This window comes from Neomonachus schauinslandi, chromosome 14, assembly GCF_002201575.2.
Source record: "Neomonachus schauinslandi chromosome 14, ASM220157v2, whole genome shotgun sequence".
Lineage (NCBI taxonomy): Eukaryota > Metazoa > Chordata > Mammalia > Carnivora > Phocidae > Neomonachus > Neomonachus schauinslandi.
Window position 1 is genome coordinate 81,040,073 of NC_058416.1, and position 20,873 is coordinate 81,060,945.

The 20,873-nt window shown below is 52.4% G+C and overlaps 1 protein-coding gene across 2 annotated transcripts; it reads left to right on the plus strand.

The window, feature by feature from the left end:
• The first annotated feature begins 218 nt into the window (after positions 1 to 218).
• TBX3 (T-box transcription factor 3) lies at positions 219 to 13,104 on the plus strand. 2 transcript variants are annotated; one of them, XM_044920947.1, is made up of 8 exons: positions 219 to 729; positions 2,350 to 2,617; positions 3,586 to 3,645; positions 3,947 to 4,093; positions 6,101 to 6,177; positions 7,267 to 7,424; positions 8,811 to 9,493; positions 11,332 to 13,104. In XM_044920947.1, exons 1-8 carry the CDS (start codon positions 341 to 343, stop codon positions 11,791 to 11,793), a joined length of 2,244 nt encoding a protein of 747 aa, XP_044776882.1. In that variant the 5' UTR covers positions 219 to 340; the 3' UTR covers positions 11,794 to 13,104. The 2 variants fall into 2 exon arrangements, with proteins under 2 accessions (XP_044776882.1, XP_021554203.1); XM_021698528.2 differs by lacking the exon at positions 3,586 to 3,645.
• Positions 13,105 to 20,873: the final 7,769 nt, after the last annotated feature.

Below are 20,873 nucleotides of genomic sequence, written 5' to 3' on the forward strand. Positions count from 1 at the left end.
AGACCCTGCTCGCTCCTCTCGCCGGTGAAACCGACTTCCAGGAGCGGCTTTTTAAAAAAAACGCAAGGCACAAGGACAGTCACCCAAGCGACTATGTCTCCTGATTTCTCGCCTTGCCCTCTTTAAAAGCGGCATCCCCCCCTCCCCAAAAGACTCTTTCCTCCCCCTTCCCTAGGGTGCTCGAGTGGTGATTCCCCCCCTTTTTTTTCTTTCTTTCTTTCTTTCTTTCTTTCTTTTTTTTTTCCTTTCCAAACTATGTGCTGCTGAAAAACCAAAAACAAAACCAAACAGCAGCTGCGGACTTGTCCCCGGCTGGAGCCCAGCGCCCCGCCTGGAGTGGATGAGCCTCTCCATGAGAGATCCGGTCATTCCTGGGACAAGCATGGCCTACCATCCGTTCCTACCTCACCGGGCGCCGGACTTCGCCATGAGCGCGGTGCTGGGTCACCAGCCGCCCTTCTTCCCCGCGCTGACGCTGCCTCCCAACGGCGCGGCGGCGCTCTCTCTGCCGGGCGCCCTGGCCAAGCCGATCATGGATCAATTGGTGGGGGCGGCCGAGACCGGCATCCCTTTCTCGTCCCTGGGGCCCCAGGCGCATCTGAGGCCTCTGAAGACCATGGAGCCCGAAGAAGAGGTGGAGGATGACCCCAAGGTGCACCTCGAGGCCAAAGAACTTTGGGATCAGTTCCACAAGCGGGGCACCGAGATGGTCATTACCAAGTCGGGAAGGTAAGCAAGTGGCAGGGCCCCCTCCCCCCAAACTATTGGGGGGTTTTTTTTTACCCCCCCCCCCCCCTTTTTATCTCTTCCCAGAACAGTTAATTTGGGCTTAGAGAAAAACTTTAAGTTCCCCTGGAACTGTGTACAGACATTCCTGGGCCCTGCCTCTATGGCAGGAAATTTCAGCTTACCTGGGCGTCTGCAGGGGGTACTTTCTCCTACCTAGCTCGGCATCCTGGTTTCCCTACAGGCTAGAATTTTTCCAGGGAGCACAGACACCTCCGCAGGAAGAAAGAAAACCACCCCACTGCAGGAAAATCACTGTTGCAAACCTTTCCATCCTTATGCCTTTGTTGATGTTTTGTTTCGTTTGTTTCGTTTTGTTCCCAGTGAGGAGAACTTTACGCCCTTTTCTTTTGTGTGGTCGTGGGAGACCTGACACTAGCTATCCACTTGCCCTTTTTGCCCCTCCAACCTAGCCTCTGGGTCTGCAGGGGGGTCTGAGCTTGCCTCTGGCAGGGTCACAGAAAAATTGGAGGGCATTTGGGTTTGTTTGTCCACACCGATTCACGTGTCTGTAATCCGAGGGAGAGTTGAGGCAATTTTGGATAATTAAGATTATGTTTGCAGATCCAAGGAGCCAGTGGAGAGACACATACTGCTTTTTTACGTGTGGATCTTATCAACCATATTTTACATAATTTTCAAAAGGTCCTTGCCTGACCGAAACCTGCCTGTCACTTAAAATCACTGATTTTTTTTTTAATGGCCTTGACATCTATGAAGGCGTAACATTGGAATAATAAAAAGAAAATCCCTCTCTTGATGTCTTGAGCTTTCTGTGTCTTTTCCTAGCTAAACGAGGCCAAAGTTTTGGCAGAAAATCCTCAAACCCAGAAGACATTTCCTCAGTTTCACAGCGAAGTGCTTCCTTTTAAGTCAAGGCTCTAGAATGCCAACACTCCTGAGAGATAAAAGTCAGTTTGGTGGTACAATCTTGCAGTTTGGGACCAGCCTGAGCCAGAGGAGAAACGCGGTTAGCAGGCGTGCGAGGCAGATCGGTTATCAGGCCCAGGAGTCCAGCCCAAACTACAAAATTCGTTTTGAGAACTCACTGAAGGCCAGTTTCATTTCGCCAGCCACGGGATTCCTGTTCCGTAGCAGGGAGGGTGGAGGTTTATTTCCTAACATTTTCTCATCAATGGAATGGTGGAAAATTCTAGCCTTGACTGACCCCACTTTACTAAAATCCTACCCCAAGCAGTTTAGAAGCAGACACTCAAAGGGAAGAGCACAGGCAAGAATTTCTCTGTAAAGAGGGCCATCTGTGAAGTCCTACAAGAGGAAAAAATTGTGGAGAAAGTATTAGACGCTGCAAAGAACTGTAGTGCAATATTCACTTGTTTGAACCTTGGGACACTTCCCGTTAGAGAAACTGAGCATATGTAATGCTTGGGCCGTGAAAGAATAGGATTTTGCACTCAGTGGCTCTCACACCAAAGCCCATCAGTCAATCACAATAGAGAAGTTTTAAATTTGATTTAAGTATTTCAGGGTAAATAGGGCATCAAAGCCAAGAGTCTGAGTGATTTCTTTTTCTTTCTTCTTTTCCCTTCCCTCCAATTGTAGGCGAATGTTTCCTCCATTTAAAGTAAGATGTTCTGGGCTGGATAAAAAAGCCAAGTATATCTTGTTGATGGACATTATAGCTGCTGATGACTGTCGATATAAATTTCATAATTCTCGGTGGATGGTGGCGGGTAAGGCTGACCCTGAAATGCCAAAGAGAATGTACATTCACCCAGACAGCCCTGCTACCGGGGAACAGTGGATGTCCAAAGTTGTCACTTTCCACAAACTGAAACTCACCAACAACATTTCGGACAAACACGGATTTGTAAGTTACTCGGCTCCCCTCAGGAAAATGTCCTCTTTCTTCACCCTAGGGAAGGCAGTACTTATCCTCTCCTTGCAAAAATCACCAGTTTCTGCTCAGGCTTCTCCCTTGCTCTCTGTTGCTAAGCATAGCAAAGTTTTTGAATCCGAAACAGAGGATTCCGGGGTGTTTCTCTTCGGATAATGGAAGGCCTGGCGTTCTCAAAAAAAAAAAAAAAAATTGAGGGCCAAAACACTAACCGCTCACGTTCTGTGGCAATCCCAGATCTTGGTAAACGGCTGACAGTGAAGATAAAAACCAATCGTTAAGATACAAAATCAATTTTTAAAGTTATGTGTGCGCCAGGGATTGGTTCTGAGCTATCATACTTCTGTTTTGAAACCAGCCGTATTATTTCTTGTGGGAGTTTTAAGGTCCAGAGGCTTGGCTACACTGGTTAAAGGGGGTGAATGCATTTTTTGAGAGATTTCTTTCTTCTGTGAAAAAAGAATATGGGGCTGAGGTGAAAGTCAGGTTTACTAGAAATTAGGCTGAGCTCTCCAGGATAAAAACTGTGTGTGTGTGTGTGTGTGTGTGTGTCTGTGTGTGTCTCTGTGTTGGGAGTGTATATATGGATTCAGTGGGGGAGTCCTTAGAAACTTTTAGGAGACCAGAATTGCTTATAAAAGTCAAGCAAAACACCTTTTGCCCCCTGCCCTTACCTCTCCCCAACATTTCAACAAATAAAGCCGAGTGATAAGCGAGGAATCAGCAGAAAGATTAGGCCCAGGAAGACGTGAATGGCACGGAAGTATCTTCAAGCGGGCGCGGATCGCCTTTGAAGCCCTTGATTTGATTAAGGCATAAATATTCCTCTCTAGAGTTCAACCTTTCAGGGCTTTAAGTGGATTGGGCTCGTCAATTAGTGGGCACTTAAAGGACTGAATCATTTTGTAAATTAAAATGCATGTTTTTCTCTATCTTTTAAGACTTTGGCCTTCCCAAGTGATCACGCAACGTGGCAGGGGAATTATAGTTTTGGTACTCAGGTAGGCTAGGGTTCAAGGTACGAACGGACCTTAGGTGGTGAGGGTGGGGGGACCCTTTGGAAATTGAGGAGCAATTTGGATTCTCCAGAAGAGGATATCTGTGGAGCGGAATGTACCCAAAGAGGTACTCCGAGGAGAGGAGGTGGGCTCGGCATAAGCGTGGTACCCTTCGGTGGGGTAGACGTCAGCCTGGCAGGGGTCCTGAGGTCCCATTGGTCCCACTAAATCTTTTTTTTTTTATGTGTCTCCCCTTCTCCCTGCTCCCCTCCACCTCCCCCCCCCCCCCCCCCCCCCCCCCCAGACAATATTGAACTCCATGCACAAATACCAGCCTCGGTTCCACATTGTGAGAGCCAATGACATCTTGAAACTTCCCTATAGTACATTTCGGACTTACTTGTTCCCCGAAACCGAATTCATCGCTGTGACGGCATACCAGAACGATAAGGTAACCAAAGGCGCTTTTCTTTTTAATGGCTATACTTTTCCCTCCCACCTTTAGGCCGCTCCGGGTGAGAGGGAGAAAGTTAGAAAAGATTAGGGATGGGAGTCTTGAGGTTTTTCTTCTGTGATTTGACCCTTCCGTGGAGCTTTTGGGGAAAGGGGGTCTGGCACGTCACAGAGGCAGGGGAAAACAAAACAAAACAGAAAAAAAACAGAACAAAGCAAAACAAAAACTTGACCAGCTAGGAATCCGATGCGGAGAGAATAGATGCCAGACTAACTTCACTCCTGTAACTGCTCACAGCCACTTCCCCCCTTGGGCCTTTCTCTTGTTTGGAGGCTCAGCCTCTTCTCCTCTAGGATGAAGGATCAAAAATCAGGTTCCAGGTTCTAAAGGAACCAGCTAAAAATTGAAGGCAAAAGCCATTGGGGATCTTGGGAGGAGAATCCCATTGGAGAGCAGCTTTTCTCCCCTAGCCAGAAATCCTGAGTAGCTGGTCTGGTTTTTATTACCTTTTATGCTGCTGTGTTTTTTATGGTGTGTGTGTGTGAGAGAGAGAGAGAGAGAGAGAGAGAGAGCGCGCGCGCGTGTGTGTGTGTGTGTGTGTGTGTGTGGAAAAACCTTCTCTGATCACAGGGTTATGCTAATCGAGTTGTCTGAGGCTTTTGAGATGAGATGACCAAAGTCAAGATCAGTTCATTTGAAGGTTTTTCCTCCCTTGGGCCTCAGGCCCGGGGTTAGGAGTACCCCCGGATAGACCGACAGGCAGCACCTGGTATATAAAGTTATGGTGGCCTGAAGGTCATGGGCATGTGCACAGAGAGACACGGAGAAAGTGACTCTTGCTGATTCACCAGTTCCCAGCGTGGCTGTTTGCAGGCAGTTATGGGGGTGGGGAGCAACTGAGGACCCCTGCTCTTCTTACCTCAGGGAGAGTCCAGCTTACCTGACAACACCTTGCATTTTGAACTCACTGTCACCGTGGGTGGGTCCTCTGGCTGGCCCTTGGGGTGTTCAGGTATGTTTCCTTAATCCGGAGACTGAGACTCCAGGACCTCCTCTTCCTGCAGTCTTGCATACGGGAGTTTATGCCAAAAACAAGAATCCAACCAAGGGGCCCTTTTCCCACCTCTGGGGAACTCTGTATAATTTTTTTTTTCCCCTTAAAGGGAAGGGATTTGAAAGATGACATACTACGGCGTTTTGCCCCAGCGTGCAAAATGCATGCTCCCTCTAGACCCAGAACCCTGTGAATGTAAGTCGTTAATGTAATAAAATGTATCATTTTTGATCAGACGAAGAGGCCAGAGGCCTTCTCCAACCTAATGGCGGTGGCAGAATATATAAATGAAAACAAATGTTTCCAGTGGTCATTCAGTCCTTTGACATCTGTAATTGTCAATATTATAATTCCTCAACCCTCCCCCCACCCCACAAGACCCAGCAAAAAAATCAAACCCACTCTGGCACAAGGGTAGCGAAAACCCCATAAATCATTTCATTAGATTCACAGAAAAGGTTGGAGTGTATGCTGTGAGGTGTGTGTGTGTGTGTGTGTGTGTGTGTGTGTGTGTGTGTTTGGGGGTAGGAAATAATGCTATAACATATTTAATGATTGCACTATGTAAAAAAAATGAAAGCACAATTTTAAGATCTACAGGTTGTCCCTTTTGACAGCTTTTGACAATCTTTCCATTTCTAAACGCAAGCTCTGAAGGCTGCCTACAGAACAGAAGGAGGCATTTCCCAGACAGTCTAATTTCAGTCTGGAATCCCTGGTTTGGCTTCCTCTGAGAGATGCAAGTCATTGGTACAGTTCTTTGGATTTTTCTCTCACTCCCCTCTGACTGACACTGTGAGGTCCTCTCCCTTTCTCTTGAACCTGGCATAGCCTGCTGACTTCTTTTGGCAGTCAGATTTCTAGTAGACAGAGTTGGGGGGGGAAACACCCCCAGAGCATTCTAGAAAATGAGGCCAATGTGTCTTTCTTGCTTGTGTCTCCTCCTCTAGATAACTCAGCTAAAAATAGACAACAACCCTTTTGCAAAAGGTTTCCGGGACACTGGAAATGGCAGGAGAGAAAAAAGGTGAGCGGAGACACTTGGTATTACTTTCTCAGATAATTTGGAGAATCACTTTTCTAGGGCCCAAATCTCAGCTATTAGAAGTGGGATGCAGGCACTTCTATTAAGAAGTTAGGGGGAAGAGGGTGGAAAATAATTGACTGCCTCCCTGCCACCTGCTTGCGGACCTCAGGACACTGTACTTTTTCTACCTCCTACAAGTTACCTTAAAGGAGATGAACTAGGCCACACCATTTTTGTCTCTGGAAAGAAAAGTGTCAGGGATAACAGATTATATACAGATGCCTATTAATTCCTAATTAATTGAGGTTCATCCCGGGCAGGTCCCAGGAAAGGACTAAACCATTCACAAAACGCTTTGGAATTTTTGCAGTCTTGTCTTGCAAATACCATCAGACAGAACTGAGGCCCCTTGAGAAATCTGTGGCTCCCTCCTTCATGGGCAGATGTATCATTTTGCATGAAGCAGACAGCTGGATAGTATAGGGAAGACGCTCTCCCCTCCCCTACCAGCTTTCCAAGAATTTCTAAAATCCAGCAAATCAGTCCAAATCTTTAACCTATCCCCTTGCGGGGTGGGGGTGAGCATTATAAAATAATTTCTAACATCTAAGTGGATTTTTTTTTTTTTTTTACTCCGGTTACGATTAATTAGTGTGTTGGTAAAACAATTAAAGTGCACCATGAAAGAAGCAACTTCTTCCCAGTCTTAGCAACCAGTCGGGGGTGTGTAGGCTGTTTGTGTTCACCAGTTTGGGCACCCAGGTCCCCTCCTTCTGTAAGGCCTGCTGCTTAGCTGTCTCTGGCCCATGCCCTTTCCCTAACGAGCCCCGGGTCCTGAAGCCTCCTTCCTCCGACACCACCCCCCAGCCCCGTGCCACACTCTTCAGCCTAGTTAAAGGGTCGAGAACCATGCTTGGGTCTCTGTGGCTGCCTTGGGGCAAGCAGGTTTCAGAGAACTCAGTTGTGTTGTCCGTGGGTGGTGGGCTGGATGAGGCTGTGTGTATGCACGCCTCTTTGGAGAGGGTGAGGCAGACAAGAGGGGAAATGTATGTCCGGTTCTGTAACGCTGGGTGTGGGCTTCTGCCACAGAAAACAGCTCACCCTGCAGTCCATGAGGGTGTTTGATGACAGACACAAAAAGGAGAATGGCACCTCAGATGAGTCCTCCAGCGAACAGGCAGCCTTCAACTGCTTTGCTCAGTCCTCGTCTCCAGCTGTGTCCACTGTAGGGACGTCGAACCTCAAAGGTAGGCCTGGTCACCTCTGATTTCTCCACTCCAGGTCTCTGGAGTTGAGGGGACGGGGCACCCACCGGGGAACCTGCCCTTCAAAAAAATGTCAGATGCTTCCAGAAGCCCCTAAGCAGGAGCCAGAGTTCAAACAGGGTGGCCAGGTGTGTCCCCCTCCTGAAGTTGTATAAAGGAGAGCTCAGAACCCTTCCCCCCAAACCTCGATTTGGCTGAGGGTGGGGTGTCTGCATGTTCCTTCTCGGTGGAGCCAGCCTTGAAAACTTGCATGGAGCACTTCTCTCTGTCTCTGTCCCTCAACTCTCTCCAACCAAGCAACTGCTGACTTTTTACTATCTTTTAGCTCTAGATTAAAATGTGTTTGGGGGGGGGCGGGGAGAGGCAAGGGATTCTCTGCCACCTGGAACAGGGAAGGTGGCTGAGAAAACAGCCAGCCATAGAGCAGCAGTGGGCACTGAGAGAGAAGCCGGAGCGGTGGGGATCTGAGAAGGGAGGGTGGGGGGAGTGGGAGGGGACAAGATGGTTCAAATCCCCAGTTAGTTCCCGTGTTTAAAGAGCAAGTACTGTTTATTTGGAAAGACACGCATTCTCTCGCATTCTCTCTCTCTCAACGGGAAGAAACCTGTTTTTAAGTGAATTAAATTGGAAGTCCATTATGACTTCAATCCCTTTAAACTTTACACATAAAATAGGATCCCTTTTTTTTTTTTTTTTTCCTGGTAGGACACCCACAGAGGGTGTGGTGACAGCGAAAGAGAATCTTGTGATTGTCTCTGGGCAGTGAGCGGGCTGCTCCCACCTCTGTCCGTGGGGACAGGGGCAAACAGGAGGCTCCGCTGAGTGTGTGTGTTGGGGGAGGCTGTCCATTTCTGCCCCTGCCCATTCGGATGCCAGGGTTCAAACAAATCCTTCTGAAAGAATTGGCAATTTTGTGGAAGGTGTTAATCTTGGTCACTCAGCTGAACTAAGACTGGATAGTAACTAGGTGTTCCCAAAGTGAGTTTTAGGATGAGTTTAATTTTATTTAAAAAAAAAAGTAAATGCAACGGAGTGGGGAAGGGCTTTGTCTGACACAGTAGGAGCTCAATGGATGATTGTAAAAAATAGTAAAATCCACTAGCGATTTGGGGCAGGGGGTCAGTGGGAGAAGGGGCTCAGTTCTATCTAAATATTTTAAATTCATTCATTCTTAGCTTATTGACACATCCCACTAAAGTTGTGAGGTATCATCACTCCCACTTTGCAGATGAGAAAACTGAGGCACAGAGGGGTTAAGGGGCGTTCCCGGGGGACCACACAGCTTGTAGATGGCCCAGCTGGAGTTTCACTGGCCCAGATTTCAGCTCACGCCCTTCCCCTTGGCTTTTGTGCCCCCTCCTATCGTAGATCTGTGTCCCAGCGAGGGTGAGAGCGACGCCGAGGCCGACAGCAAAGAGGAGCACGGCCCCGAGGCCTGCGACGCGGCCAAGATCTCCACCACCACGTCGGAGGAGCCGTGCCGGGACAAGGGCAGCCCCGCGGTCAAGGCGCACCTCTTCGCCGCCGAGCCCGGCGGCCGGCCCCGGGAGAGCGGGCGGCTGGACAAGGCGTCGCCCGACTCGCGCCACAGCCCGGCCACCATCTCGTCCAGCACCCGCGGCCTGGGCGCGGAGGAGCGCCGGAGCCCGGGCCGCGAGGGCGCGGCCACGTCCAAGGTCGAGGAGGGGCGCGCGCTGCCGGGCAAGGAGGCCTTCGCGCCACTCACCGTGCAGACGGACGCGGCCGCCGCCGCCGCGCACCTGGGCCAGGGCCCCCTGCCGGGCCTCGGCTTCGCCCCCGGCCTGGCCGGCCAGCAGTTCTTCAACGGGCACCCGCTCTTCCTGCACCCCGGCCAGTTCGCCATGGGGGGCGCCTTCTCCAGCATGGCGGCGGGCATGGGGCCCCTGCTGGCCACCGTGTCCGGGGCCTCCACCGGCGTCTCGGGCCTGGATTCCACGGCCATGGCTTCGGCCGCCGCGGCGCAGGGACTCTCGGGGGCGTCGGCGGCCACCCTGCCTTTCCACCTCCAGCAGCACGTCCTGGCCTCTCAGGTAATGAGGGGTCTTCCCCCGGGCGGTCCAGACCCTCTCTCCATTCGCTCTGGTTTCCCAGCCCTGGGATCCCAGACCCTCACCCAGGGCCCCTCGCCGAGGAGCTTTGAATAATAATAATGGTGGTGGTACTAGTAATAATTGCTAGGTCAAGGGTTACCTCATTGACTCAGCATAACCTCACACTCCTCCCAAAAGCTTAAAAAAAAATTTCTTTTTTTTTTAGTTCAGGGCTGTTTCCAGTAGAGTAGCTAGGTAGTAATAGTGATCATGAAGCTACACCTAGCATTTACGTGGCACTTGGTCTGTTCTGACTCCAGTGGCCCTATTGTCACCTCCACTTTATAAATGAAGTGGCGGAGGCCCAGAGACGTTGAATAACTTAACCAAAGTCACACAGCTGGTAAGTGGTGCCGCAGAGACTCAACCCCAGGCGGTCTGACTCCAGGGCCTTTTCAGGGTCTCTGATTTTAGCTTCAAAGTGGGAATGTCTCTTATCTCTGAACTGGCTCCTAGCCAACCAGCCACCAGGAATCAGACAAGAGGGAGACTGAGGTCGGGGGAGGGGTGCTGACTGTCCTTGGGTGGGAGTTGACTCTTGACCCTTTCCTCCCAGGGGGAAGCTTGTCCCCTGTCCCCCAAAGGGTTAACGGTTTGTGCCCCTGTGGGAGATGTCAGAGGATAGGGGCAGGCTTCGGCTGTGGCAGGCCTGGCAGCCTCTGTGTGGTTCAGACAGCTGTGCTGGGGGGCAGGGCAGCCGGGGAAAAGTCCCCGGCCCCTGGAAACGCTCTGAACCGGGCGAAAAGGTTCTGTGGAGTTTTCTGCACGCCCTTGCCTTTGTTTTGTCTGAGCACATTCGTCTCCCTTCTCTGAGCCAAGAAGCAGGGTTGTCCTCCCCTCTGGGGGGGAGGAGGGAACTGAGAACAGGGTTGGCTTCTGGCCTTTTCCCATTGCTCTCCTCTCTGTGAGCCCCTCCTGGAGACCTTGTTCTAGGTGGGCAGTGGATAGGTGGGCGAGGGGCTGCCTGGGCACACAAGTATTAATGGTACCCCAAGACAAGGGACAAAGAACTAGCCCAGGCTGGGGTGCCTGCATTTTAAATTCTGCTTCTGCCACTGAGGGACTTCCTGCACCCCTGGGGCTTACCTCAGTTTCTCCACCTGTAATACCAGTGTATCAGGCTGGGTGATTTCTTTGTCTCTCTCTAGAGCGAATGCCTTTTGCACCCACCACCCCCAATTTCCTTTAGCTTAAGGATCTTCTCTGGATTTTTTTTCATTTGAGAAACTTCTGGAATTAGAGTGGGAGGGGTGTGTTGGGGGTGGGGGAGGAAGAATGAAAGAAATGTAGGTCCCATAATTTATGCCCCCTGGTGGTTTTCACTCAGCTACCTTCTTTGTGGCTGGACTGGACTGCAGCCCCATTTCACAGGTGCAGCAGCTGACCCCCAGTGGGAGAATTTCTAGCAGTTCTATTGGCCAGGTGCCCTGTGTAGCACATTGCAGGGCTTAGCTCGTTTAATATCCAAAGTCCCAATCAAATCAGTAAATGAACTATTTAGTATTTCCCTGGGTTTTTTTTCCCCCCGCCCATAAGAAAGCTGAGGCATAGGGAGTCAAGTGGACCTAGAGGAAAGTTTGAGTGTTCCCCCGCCCCCACCCCGCCCCGCAAGCAATGAATGACTTGCCAGAGGCCCTGAGGTGGAGGTGCTGGGGTTGGGGGTGGGGAGGGGGGCGATGGACGGACCAGGTTGGCTCCTCCCCATCGCGCAGCCCCTACTCGGCCGATTCACTGCCTCCGTTTCTCTCCCCCTCCCCTCCCCCTCCCCCTTCCCGCAGGGCCTGGCCATGTCGCCCTTCGGAAGCCTGTTCCCTTACCCCTACACGTACATGGCCGCGGCGGCGGCGGCGTCTTCGGCCGCGGCCTCCAGCTCCGTGCACCGCCACCCCTTCCTCAACCTGAACAGCATGCGCCCGCGGCTGCGCTACAGCCCGTACTCCATCCCCATGCCGGTCCCGGACAGCGGCAGCCTGCTCACCACCGCGCTGCCGTCCATGGCGGCGGCCGCGGGGCCCCTGGACGGCAAAGCCGCCGCGCTGGCCGCCAGCCCGGCCTCGGTGGCCGTGGACTCAGGCTCGGAACTCAACAGCCGCTCCTCCACGCTCTCCTCCAGCTCTGTGTCCTTGTCGCCCAAACTCTGCCCGGAGAAGGAGGCGGCCACCAGCGAACTGCAGAGCATCCAGCGGTTGGTCAGCGGCCTGGAAGCCAAGCCGGACAGGTCCCGCAGCGGGTCCCCATAAACCCCTCCCTAGAAAAAAAATCTCTTCATTCCAGTCCAGTCCAGTCCAGTCTGCAGTGCACTTTGTTGGATGTAAAATAAACCACGGGCGTGCGGTGGGGTTGGCCCTTTGTGCAGTCCTGTCTGGGAAGGGGTGCCGGACTCCCTCTAGAGAATATGCTAGAAACAGGTCCTGTCTTCTTGGCGTGGTTTATGTATCCGGGATCTGGCTCAGATTCTGGGGCTCAGAAATGGCTGTTGCATTGAGCTATTGGGGTGGGAGTGAAAACATTTATGGCCAGAGCACCTCCAGCCAGGCTGGTCTGGGAGCTGTGGGAAGAAAAAGGTAGCCAGGCCCACCAGGAGGGGAGGTGTTGAAAGGCTTCTCCCCCAGTGCAGATTTATATATTTTTTCCTTCACCGTGTCAAGTAGAAACAAAAACAAAATTAAAAAAAAAAAATACTGGGGACAAATGAATACATTAACATGATTCTGTTTGTGAAGATTAAAAACTTTATAGTGACTTGCATATCAGTTCTAAATAAATTACTGAGCAGCATTGTTTGGGGAGGGAAGTCCTTGCCATCCTTGTTTGGTCTCTATTAAGGAAATCTGTGTCTTTTTAATATTCTTGTGATGTTTTAAGAGCCGCTATAGGTCTCTTCTTGCATGTTCCACAGTAATGTATTTGTGGTTTTTATTTTGAATGCTTGCTTTTAGAGAGAAAAGAACATGACCCCACACCTTTCTACCCCCCCTTCTCTACCCTCCAGTCGGCAACCCCAAGGGGGAGGTTTTAGAGGGAAGGGGTGGGGAAAACACAAAAAATGAATTTATTTTATCTAAGCTCTGTAGCAGGATTTATGTCCTCCTTTGGCAGTTCTCTCTCTTTCCTGTATATGCAATAACAAGGTTTTAAGAAAAATAATAAAGAAGAAGCAAGACTATTAGACAAAGTATTTATGTAATTATTTGATAACTCTTGTAAATAGGTGGAATATGAATGCTTGGAAAATTAAACTTTAATTTATTGACGTTGTACATAGCTCTATGTAAATAGGGTCGCAGCTATCAGGTTTTGTGTTATTGTTTTCCTTTCATCAATTTTATTTCAAGGTCACAGGATCGCTTTTAAAACTAGAAAACACACTTTCTGCACCGACACCAACACACTTTCAAAAGAGTTGTCTGCAAAAAAAAAAAAAAAAAATTCTTTTTTTAGTGTCCAAGAGTGGGGCAAAGTGCCATTGCCTATTAAACCCCAAACTGGGGAGGTGGTGCCACATCCCAGCTCACCTTAAATTCCTTAAAATATAACACCCCAAGTGTGGTTCTGAGATTGCTTGGGGGGCGGGGTGGGGTGGGGAGTGCAGAGGCTGTGGTTTGACTTTCTAATTTTTCTTTTGTATTTGTATTTGCTAGTCTGATTTCTTCAAAACGAAGTGGAATTGACTACTGTCTTCAATATTGATGGTGTTTTGAATTGGTGCCTATAGAGAGAGATTCACAGTTCACAAATCAGGTGCTGAGAGATGGTTTAAAGGCAAAAATTCATGAAGGTATATTTTGTGTTATAATTGTTGATGAGTTCTTTGGTTTTCTGTATTTCTTCCCCTCTCTTTAAAACATTGAAATTTCAATAAATTTTTATTGAAATGTCTCTGGGCCTCGTGTTAAGTGCTTTCTTTAGAAAACTTTCCTGCAAGAGGAGTCTTTCTGTCCTTGCTTGCTTCCTCTAACCCTCTTCTCTTGCCTTTGAGTAATTAAGACCGCCCCCACGGAACCCAAATGAGCTGTCACTCAAGTTACAAAGCTAGAAACAAAAGTCCCTTACTGGGGCGAAGGGAGCTGCTTCAATCTGAAATTACTTTTCCTTTAAATTAGGGAGCAAAACGAGAGACGGAAAGAGGGCTGATTAGAATTGGGTAGAATAGCAATTTCAGATACTTAAGTTTTAATGGAAAAAGAATGCTCTGGTCCCCTAAGTCCGTGGTTCCCACACGAGTCCGACCAAAAATACGTTTCGAGGACTGCGGACGTTTTCGTTTTAGGCTCGCTCTCCCTTTTCACGTCGACATGGGAAACGCAAGGCAAAACTATCTTCTTGCACCAGGGTGCAAAAAAAAGGGGGGGGGGAGGGAAGGGGCAGGATCTCCTCGCCGCCAGACCCGGCTTGGCAAGGAAGCGACCCTCCGGGTTGTGGGAGAAGCGGCCGGGCCTGAACGTCCCCCCGCGGTCCCCGGTGTCTCCGCCTGGACCCCGCTGACCCGAGGGCCCCAGCGCGCGTGCGGAGCGCGGGCAGCTCCGCGCGGACTTAGCTGTGTCGCGCGAGGGAGGAGGCGGGTTCTCCCCGCAAGGGAAAGGTAATTCCAGGGCGCGTCGCTGACCCCCTCCCAGGGAAAAGTCCCCCAGGACGCTGATACCCTCTTCCAGCCCTCCCCTCCAGCCAGCCTCCAGGCTGTTCGGGGAGTTGCCTTTTGAAGCTCAATTTATTATTGAAACATTGAATAAAAAAAAAGAGTGAGGCCGTGACCGTCTTTTGGTCTCCTAGCTGTCCCCACCCCCAGAGGAGGTGTATTTGTGCGGGGGGGGGTGGGGAGGGGGCAAGGGAAGGTTCTCGAGGCCTTTTCTTGCCCTGGGGGCCCTGACGTGAGGACCCAGCCGGAGCCTGCCTGGCGGCTGCCTCCCTCCTCCCCTCCCTGGAGCCCGCCAGCCCGGCCCCAAGTCCCTGTCACCTTCGGGCCTCTTGAATGGCCAGCGAGGAGGATACCCCCCCCCCATCCTGGACTTGCAAGGGGATCGAGGTCGGGACCTTTTGGAGAGGGGGGCCGAGCCCCTTGCATCTGCAGCCAGGCACGTGGGGAGCCCCACACCCTCTCCAGGGCTGTCTCCCCGGGTGAGAGGGCAAACAACGGGGAGGGGGGGGAGATGGGGCTTGTAGGGCCGGGGGACCTTTGGGGCCCTAGCTTCCCCGAGGGCCGGGAGAATTGCAGGGTGCGCGCTACTGCGGCGGGCTCTGGGCCCAGGGGTTGCGCGCGGAGGCTGCGCCCCTGGAAGGTGGCCATGGGCACGGTGTGCCCAGCGCGCTATCCCTCTCGATTCGGAGAGCAAAGAGCCTTGGCCTGGGAGAGGGAAGGAAGGCTTTTCTCTCCCAGCCCACATCCGCTCCCCCTCCCCAAATTCTCGGACAGTGCTCAGACGAGTTGCCAGCCTCTCCCACAGCTCCCCTCACCCGTTTAATCTCCTGTGTATCTTATTTGTATGTAGTGATGTTAATGAGTAACTCTGGTGGCGCTGATGGACGGGGGGTGAACCGCTCGCAATCTCTCTGGATTTCGTTGCCTATTACTCACCTGGCGCCGGTCGCAATCTCGCCGCGGGCTTTATGGTGGCGGCAGCCGCCGTGGAGGCCACTCGGGGCAGGCGCCTTCGGCTTTTTTCCGGGCTTCGAGTGCCACCTATCTGTCTGGCCCACGAATGCGCCCAGGTCGCCGCCGCTGGCTCGGCATTCCTGCGCCTCCCGGGTTCCGGACCTTGGGCGTTTCACCTTTGCCCCTTCTCATCCTCCCCACCCCAGCCGGCGCTCCCCTCCTTCTCGGACCCCCCCTCCCCCTCCCCACCTCCCAAGCATCGGAAGAAACAGTGGTCTCTTTCCTGGATATCACTTTCACTCCTCTTTGGGCCCCAGATGAGAAAAACAGTCTTTCCCGTCTTTGGGTTTCCAAAGAGAGTAAGGAAATTCCGGAGGGGACCCTCTCATCATTTTCTGGCCAAGCACCCTGCTGCTTGGCGTAGAAATCCCCAGCAGTCCCCCAACCCCCCCACCCCCGACCCAGCCGGGCAGGGGGATAACCTGTGTGTTCTTGGTGGGCAGATGGAGGAAGGATTCCCTCCTCCTCCAAATTACATAATTCACATTCTACGCTGGGTGCGACTTCCCTTTGCCTGGGTGCGCTCTCTGTCTTTCTTTAGAACTCTGGAACGATTCGGTTTTTACCCTGGCCGCGTCTACAGGGACAAAGGCCGCCGCTCGAGGGAGCAGCAGTCCGTAGGGGCCCCGGCGAGGGTCAGCTGCGGCAGCCTGCAGGGCCGAGCGACTTGGTGATTTGTAGATTTAAGGTGACAAATGCGGGTGCCGGCGGGAGCCCTGTGGCCCCCGCCCCTGGGGGAGGTCGGCTCCAAGCCTGGCTGCGCGCAGGCGTCTGAGGCCGGCGGAGGGGCGGGGGTGGGGTCGCCTTTTGCTGTGCTTTGAGCCGCGGGTAAAGGCGTCCGGGTTCCTGCTGACCTCCCGGCGCTAATTGCAGGGGCCGAAGGGCGCGCTCCGGCAGAGGCAGGGGTCACGACCCTGTGCGCTCCCTCCTCCCGGGTCCGACAAGCCCGTAGGAGCGGGGTGTGTGCACGCGGGCGTGCGTCCGTGTGTGCGTGTGTGTGTGTGTGTGTGTGTGCGCGCGCGCGCGCAAGGCCTCCCTCTGGGTCTGCGCGGGCCCGGAACCCACTCTTTCTTTGTGGGGAAAGTTCCCGGCGCTTAGGCCCTCAAAAAAAAAAAAAAAAAAAAAAAAATCCTTCCAAGAAGGAAAACCCTTGTTCTGACCTTTCCCCTAAGCCAGCAGACAGGGAGCCGCCTTCGGGCGCTGCAAGCGGCTTGACACGCTTGGCATCCGCGCGCTTTCTGCCTCGCTGGTTTCCAAATTCGACCTCGCGGCAACCAGCCAAGCGAGAGGCTGCTGGGTGTGGGTGCCAGGCCGCGTCGTGGGCTCTAATACACAGAGCTGTAGATGTGCGTACTCAAGGGTAGCTCTTTGGGTGCCGGCGCTCCGGGGCGGAGGACCTGCAGGTGTCACAAGGAGATGCGTGTGTGTGCGTGTGCTTGTGCGTGCTCCATCTGCAGACGTCTCTTCCAATTTAGATTTCGAAGTGCATGCGCCAGACAGTTCCGGATGTAGATGCATTTGGTTGTTTTACAATCAAGATGCGTATAATCAAGATGTATATGTTGCAGATGTCGGCGTTCAAAGTACACGTAACAACAATAATAAAAATAGCTGGCATAGAGAGGCACGTGCACGTGCCAGGCGCTCGGTTAAGCACCCCACAAAAGTCACCTCTTTTCATGCTTACAGTTCACCGGACAATGTGGGTATGACTTTTATCCCTGTTTTACAGAGGGAGGAAACTGAGGCACAGAATCGTTAAGGCACTTACCTGAGATCAGCCGGGAAACCCGGAGCCAGAATTCCAGGCGAAGTGGACTCCAGAAGCCACTTCAGTCGCCATACCTAATTCAGGCGGAGGGGTACATACCTGTAATGCAGTTGTCCTGGCTGTAGAGAAATCTATGGGCGTGTTCCGGCTTTTCGTATGGGTCTCACGCGCTCTTCGTATGGGAACACTTGAATTTCTCCAGGCATCGGTCGGGCGGTGGTGGGAGAGTCCAGCTCCTGTTTTGGCGTTCCATTCCCCGGCCCTTTCTCCCCCGAAGGACCTGTCGGGGCGAAGACCGGAGGCTTGGGGCCTTTGTTCGGCGGCAGAAGTAGCGAGAGGTGGAGTGGGGACAATACCCCTATTTAAAAGCGCTGGAGCAGATACCCGTGTTCTCCTTCGGGATCTGAGTCGGGAGGGAGCGGGAATGACAATGGTGCTGGCGTGTGCCAGGGTGGGCAGGGCGACCCCCGCTAACTCCAGAGGGTCCCTTTCCCGCGGGGTGGGAGAGCGGGACCGGGCTTCTCCCCCGCCCACCCATGGGCCTCGGATCCTCCCCCACATCCCTCCGCTTGCTGTGTTCCATCTGTCCAGGCGCAAACGCCAGGGACGGCAGTGGGGACTCTGCCCGCACAAGGACCATTTATTCTTTCCTGCTTCGACCCTGCCCAGCTTCCAGGACCCTAAGCCAATTTAGTTTTTCCTGCCCTCTTACCCTCAACTCTCTGGCCTCAGCTGGGAGCTCGGCCAGTGGGGAGCCAGATTCCGCTGTGAAGTGGGGAGAAGGGGTGTGGAGAGCACAGCCCTGCGTAGGAAAGGGGGTGCGCGCTTAAGGGTGCGCGGCCCAGTTTCCTGCGGCCTGGGCAGCTATAGGCCCCACGCACCTGGAGAGCCAAGGCCGGGGTCTGGCTGCAGGCCGGGCAGGGGTGACACAACACGCTGCCTGGGTGTAGGGAGTGGGGACCCCTCTTCTCTGCCCCAGGACGCAGAGCGCTTTCTGCCCGGCAGCTGAGATGAAGTCAGAAGGCCTCTGCGTGTTGGATCGCTCAGCTTGGGTGCGGTCCCTGGAATAGGGGGCGGGTGGGGGCTTAGCGAGGGGACAGTGGTACCATCCGAGCTGTCCGGATCCCCCCCACCCCCACCCCTCGCCCAGTCCAACGTCCCCAGCCAGCCAGTCTATTTGAGCTTTTGAAATGCGATCCCCGAGCCACTTCGGTTTCCCGCTAATGACCGGGGCTCTGGTTTCGGGTTGGGGAGTCGCATCGGGAGGAGAGGATTGCTTCCTCACGCCCCGCGCCAGCCAACCCTCGCCTAGGCGCTCTTCCCGCCGGCGCGGTGGGCACAGGAGGGTGCGCTCCTCGCCCCTGCGAGGTCCCCAGAGCGTCAGGGACACCCAGGCACGGAGCTGACACGCGTGCGCCGCCGACTTCCTTTCTGCCACTTTTGCGGTGCGGTTCGCCCCAGTCCCCAGCGCGGGCGTCTTTAACTCACTTTGGCGGTAGCTCCAGGAGAGCGCCAGCTGTCTTGGGGGCTTAATTTTTTCACCCCCCTCCCCCAATCCTCCCAACACAGCCTGAGAGCCGAGGTGTGAGCCTGTTAGGGGACCCAGCCGAAGAGTGTACCCATCATCCCAGTCACCGCCGGGCCTTCCCCTGGGCGCCCCACGCCCCGGCGAAGGCCAGCCCGGGTTAGCTACTTGGGTATTCTCTAGGGTGGGTGCTCTTAACCGAGGCCAGACCTCATGACTTCAGTGAATCCGCAGAAATCCTACAAAGAAGTTTGTTACTATGCATACATTCGGATCTGGGGGCAAGGGGGACCCTAGAGTTATGCTCAGATTCTCAGAGATGTGTGAGCCCGACCAAATTAGGACCCTGTCACTGCTCTGGGGACAAAAAGAAATGACAGGAAGTTTTAGGGTGGCCTCTGGAGACTCTTGCCTTGGCCAGGTCGAATTTAGCTTTAGGGACTAGCTCCATCTCTCTCACCTTCTAGGACACTGTTTCCTCGCTTCTTTTTGAATCTAAGCCTCCCGACCCCCAGAGCCCCAGCCGGGCATTGTCTAATTAGTTGACTAATTAATGATATTAACTCATCAGCCAAATGATTATGAACAATCATTATCACCCCTAATGAATTCTGTGTTCCTCTCCTGTTGCTAGGCTTACCCCCACTCCACTCCCACAGGCAATAAAAGGAAACCACTTTTCATAAAACAATTAGTTTTTACCACATCCCTCCCACCTCAAGATCTAGGGTGAGGGGAGCAGTGGGGGATGCCCTTTGTGGAGAGACTGCTGGGGTCCATGTTGGGGGCTCTTGGACCTCCATACCCCTTCACTGGCCGCCTCCACATACATCACAGTGATACGGTGATATATATGGTCAGGTTTCATCTTTGTTGGAATCTTCAGGATTTAGTTTTTTCATTACAGTCACATCTGGTGGAATCGGAGGCTTGAATTTTGGGATATGGATATATATGTGTTGGAGGGGGATCCTTTGGAGTCTGAGGGTCACCTGAACCTTTTTTCAGTGCAAAAATTAACAAGGTGAAGGCTGGGACCTTGCTCAGTGCTGAGAATGCTTTTTAACTTTACGACCCAGCACAGCCTAGAACAACATAGACATCTACCCAAATCGTGTGTGGGTCAAGTCTAAACATGCTCAGGGACCCCACTAGCTTGGACGGCAGAGAGGTTGGAGTGGATACATTTTTAAAAGTCCCCTGCAGGGCGCCTGGGTGGCTCAGTTGGTTAAGCAACTGCCTTCGGCTCAGGTCATGATCCCAGGGTCCCTGCTCAGTGGGGAGCCTGCTTCTCCCTCTCTCGCTCCCATGCTTGTTCTCTCTCTCTCTCTGTCAAATAAATAAATAAAAATCTTTAAAAAAAAAAAAAAAAAAAAGCCCCCTACGTGTCTACATGCTTCCCTCTGATTTCTTTCACTTTTAAATTCAGGCAAGCACCCTCACAGCCCAGGAAAGTTCACAAGCACTCAAAGGAACATCCCAGACATTGCAAAATATTGAAGGGGGGAGAGAACCGTTCCTCCTTCCTCTCCTCTGATAAAACAGGATCCCAGGGGAAGCCCCTCACCACCCCTCGTCCTGCCTAAATAAATCCTCTTTGGTCGTCCTTGGCCACTTAGGGATGGATTTCTTCCTGGCGTCAAGACAAGATTGATTTCAAACAAGATGTTGTAAGCTGAGGCTCCCTACTTCCCTCCGCCGCCGCCACCATCTCAGCCCCCAAATCAGCAAATCCTCCGCCGGCCTCTACTTCATCCAAACTCCCCCCCCCCCGCCCCCAACCCCGCCACCCCAGGCTCTCTCGCAGGCACATCACAAGACGTGAGGATGCTGAGGCCAGTGTTTGACCACAACCTGTCTGTCTCAGGGAGCCGAGGACGTGGCGTTTTTTCTGTTTGTTGATAAACGAGCCATTTCTGCGCTGGTTTTATTTGACATGAAAGCGCTTCTGGCGTTATTTCCCGGATTTCTTGATCCCTCCTGGTCTCTGAGCAGAGATCTGAGGTGAGAGAGCGTAAACAGGAAGGGGGAACTGCAGTCCATCAACAGTAACGCTAGGTTCCTCCCAGGGGAAAAAAAAAAGAAAACAGAAAAAAAGAAAAAAATATCAAGCTACCTGTTTTGCAGAGAGAGCTCCGGGAAGGGAAGATCCATCAATAAAAGCAGCTAATTCCAACTTCCTCCTGCGCCTTTGCTTGGCCGTTCCTTTGCCGCCATCTGCTGGTTCTGCGAGGAAGTGCACGCGCTTTCCAAGACTTCTGCGAGACTTTTTCTTTTTTCTTTCTCTTTTTTCTTTCTTTCTTTCTTTCTTTCTTTCTTTCTTTCTTTCTTTCTTTCTTTCTTTCTTTCTTTCTTTCTTTCTTTCTTTCTTTCT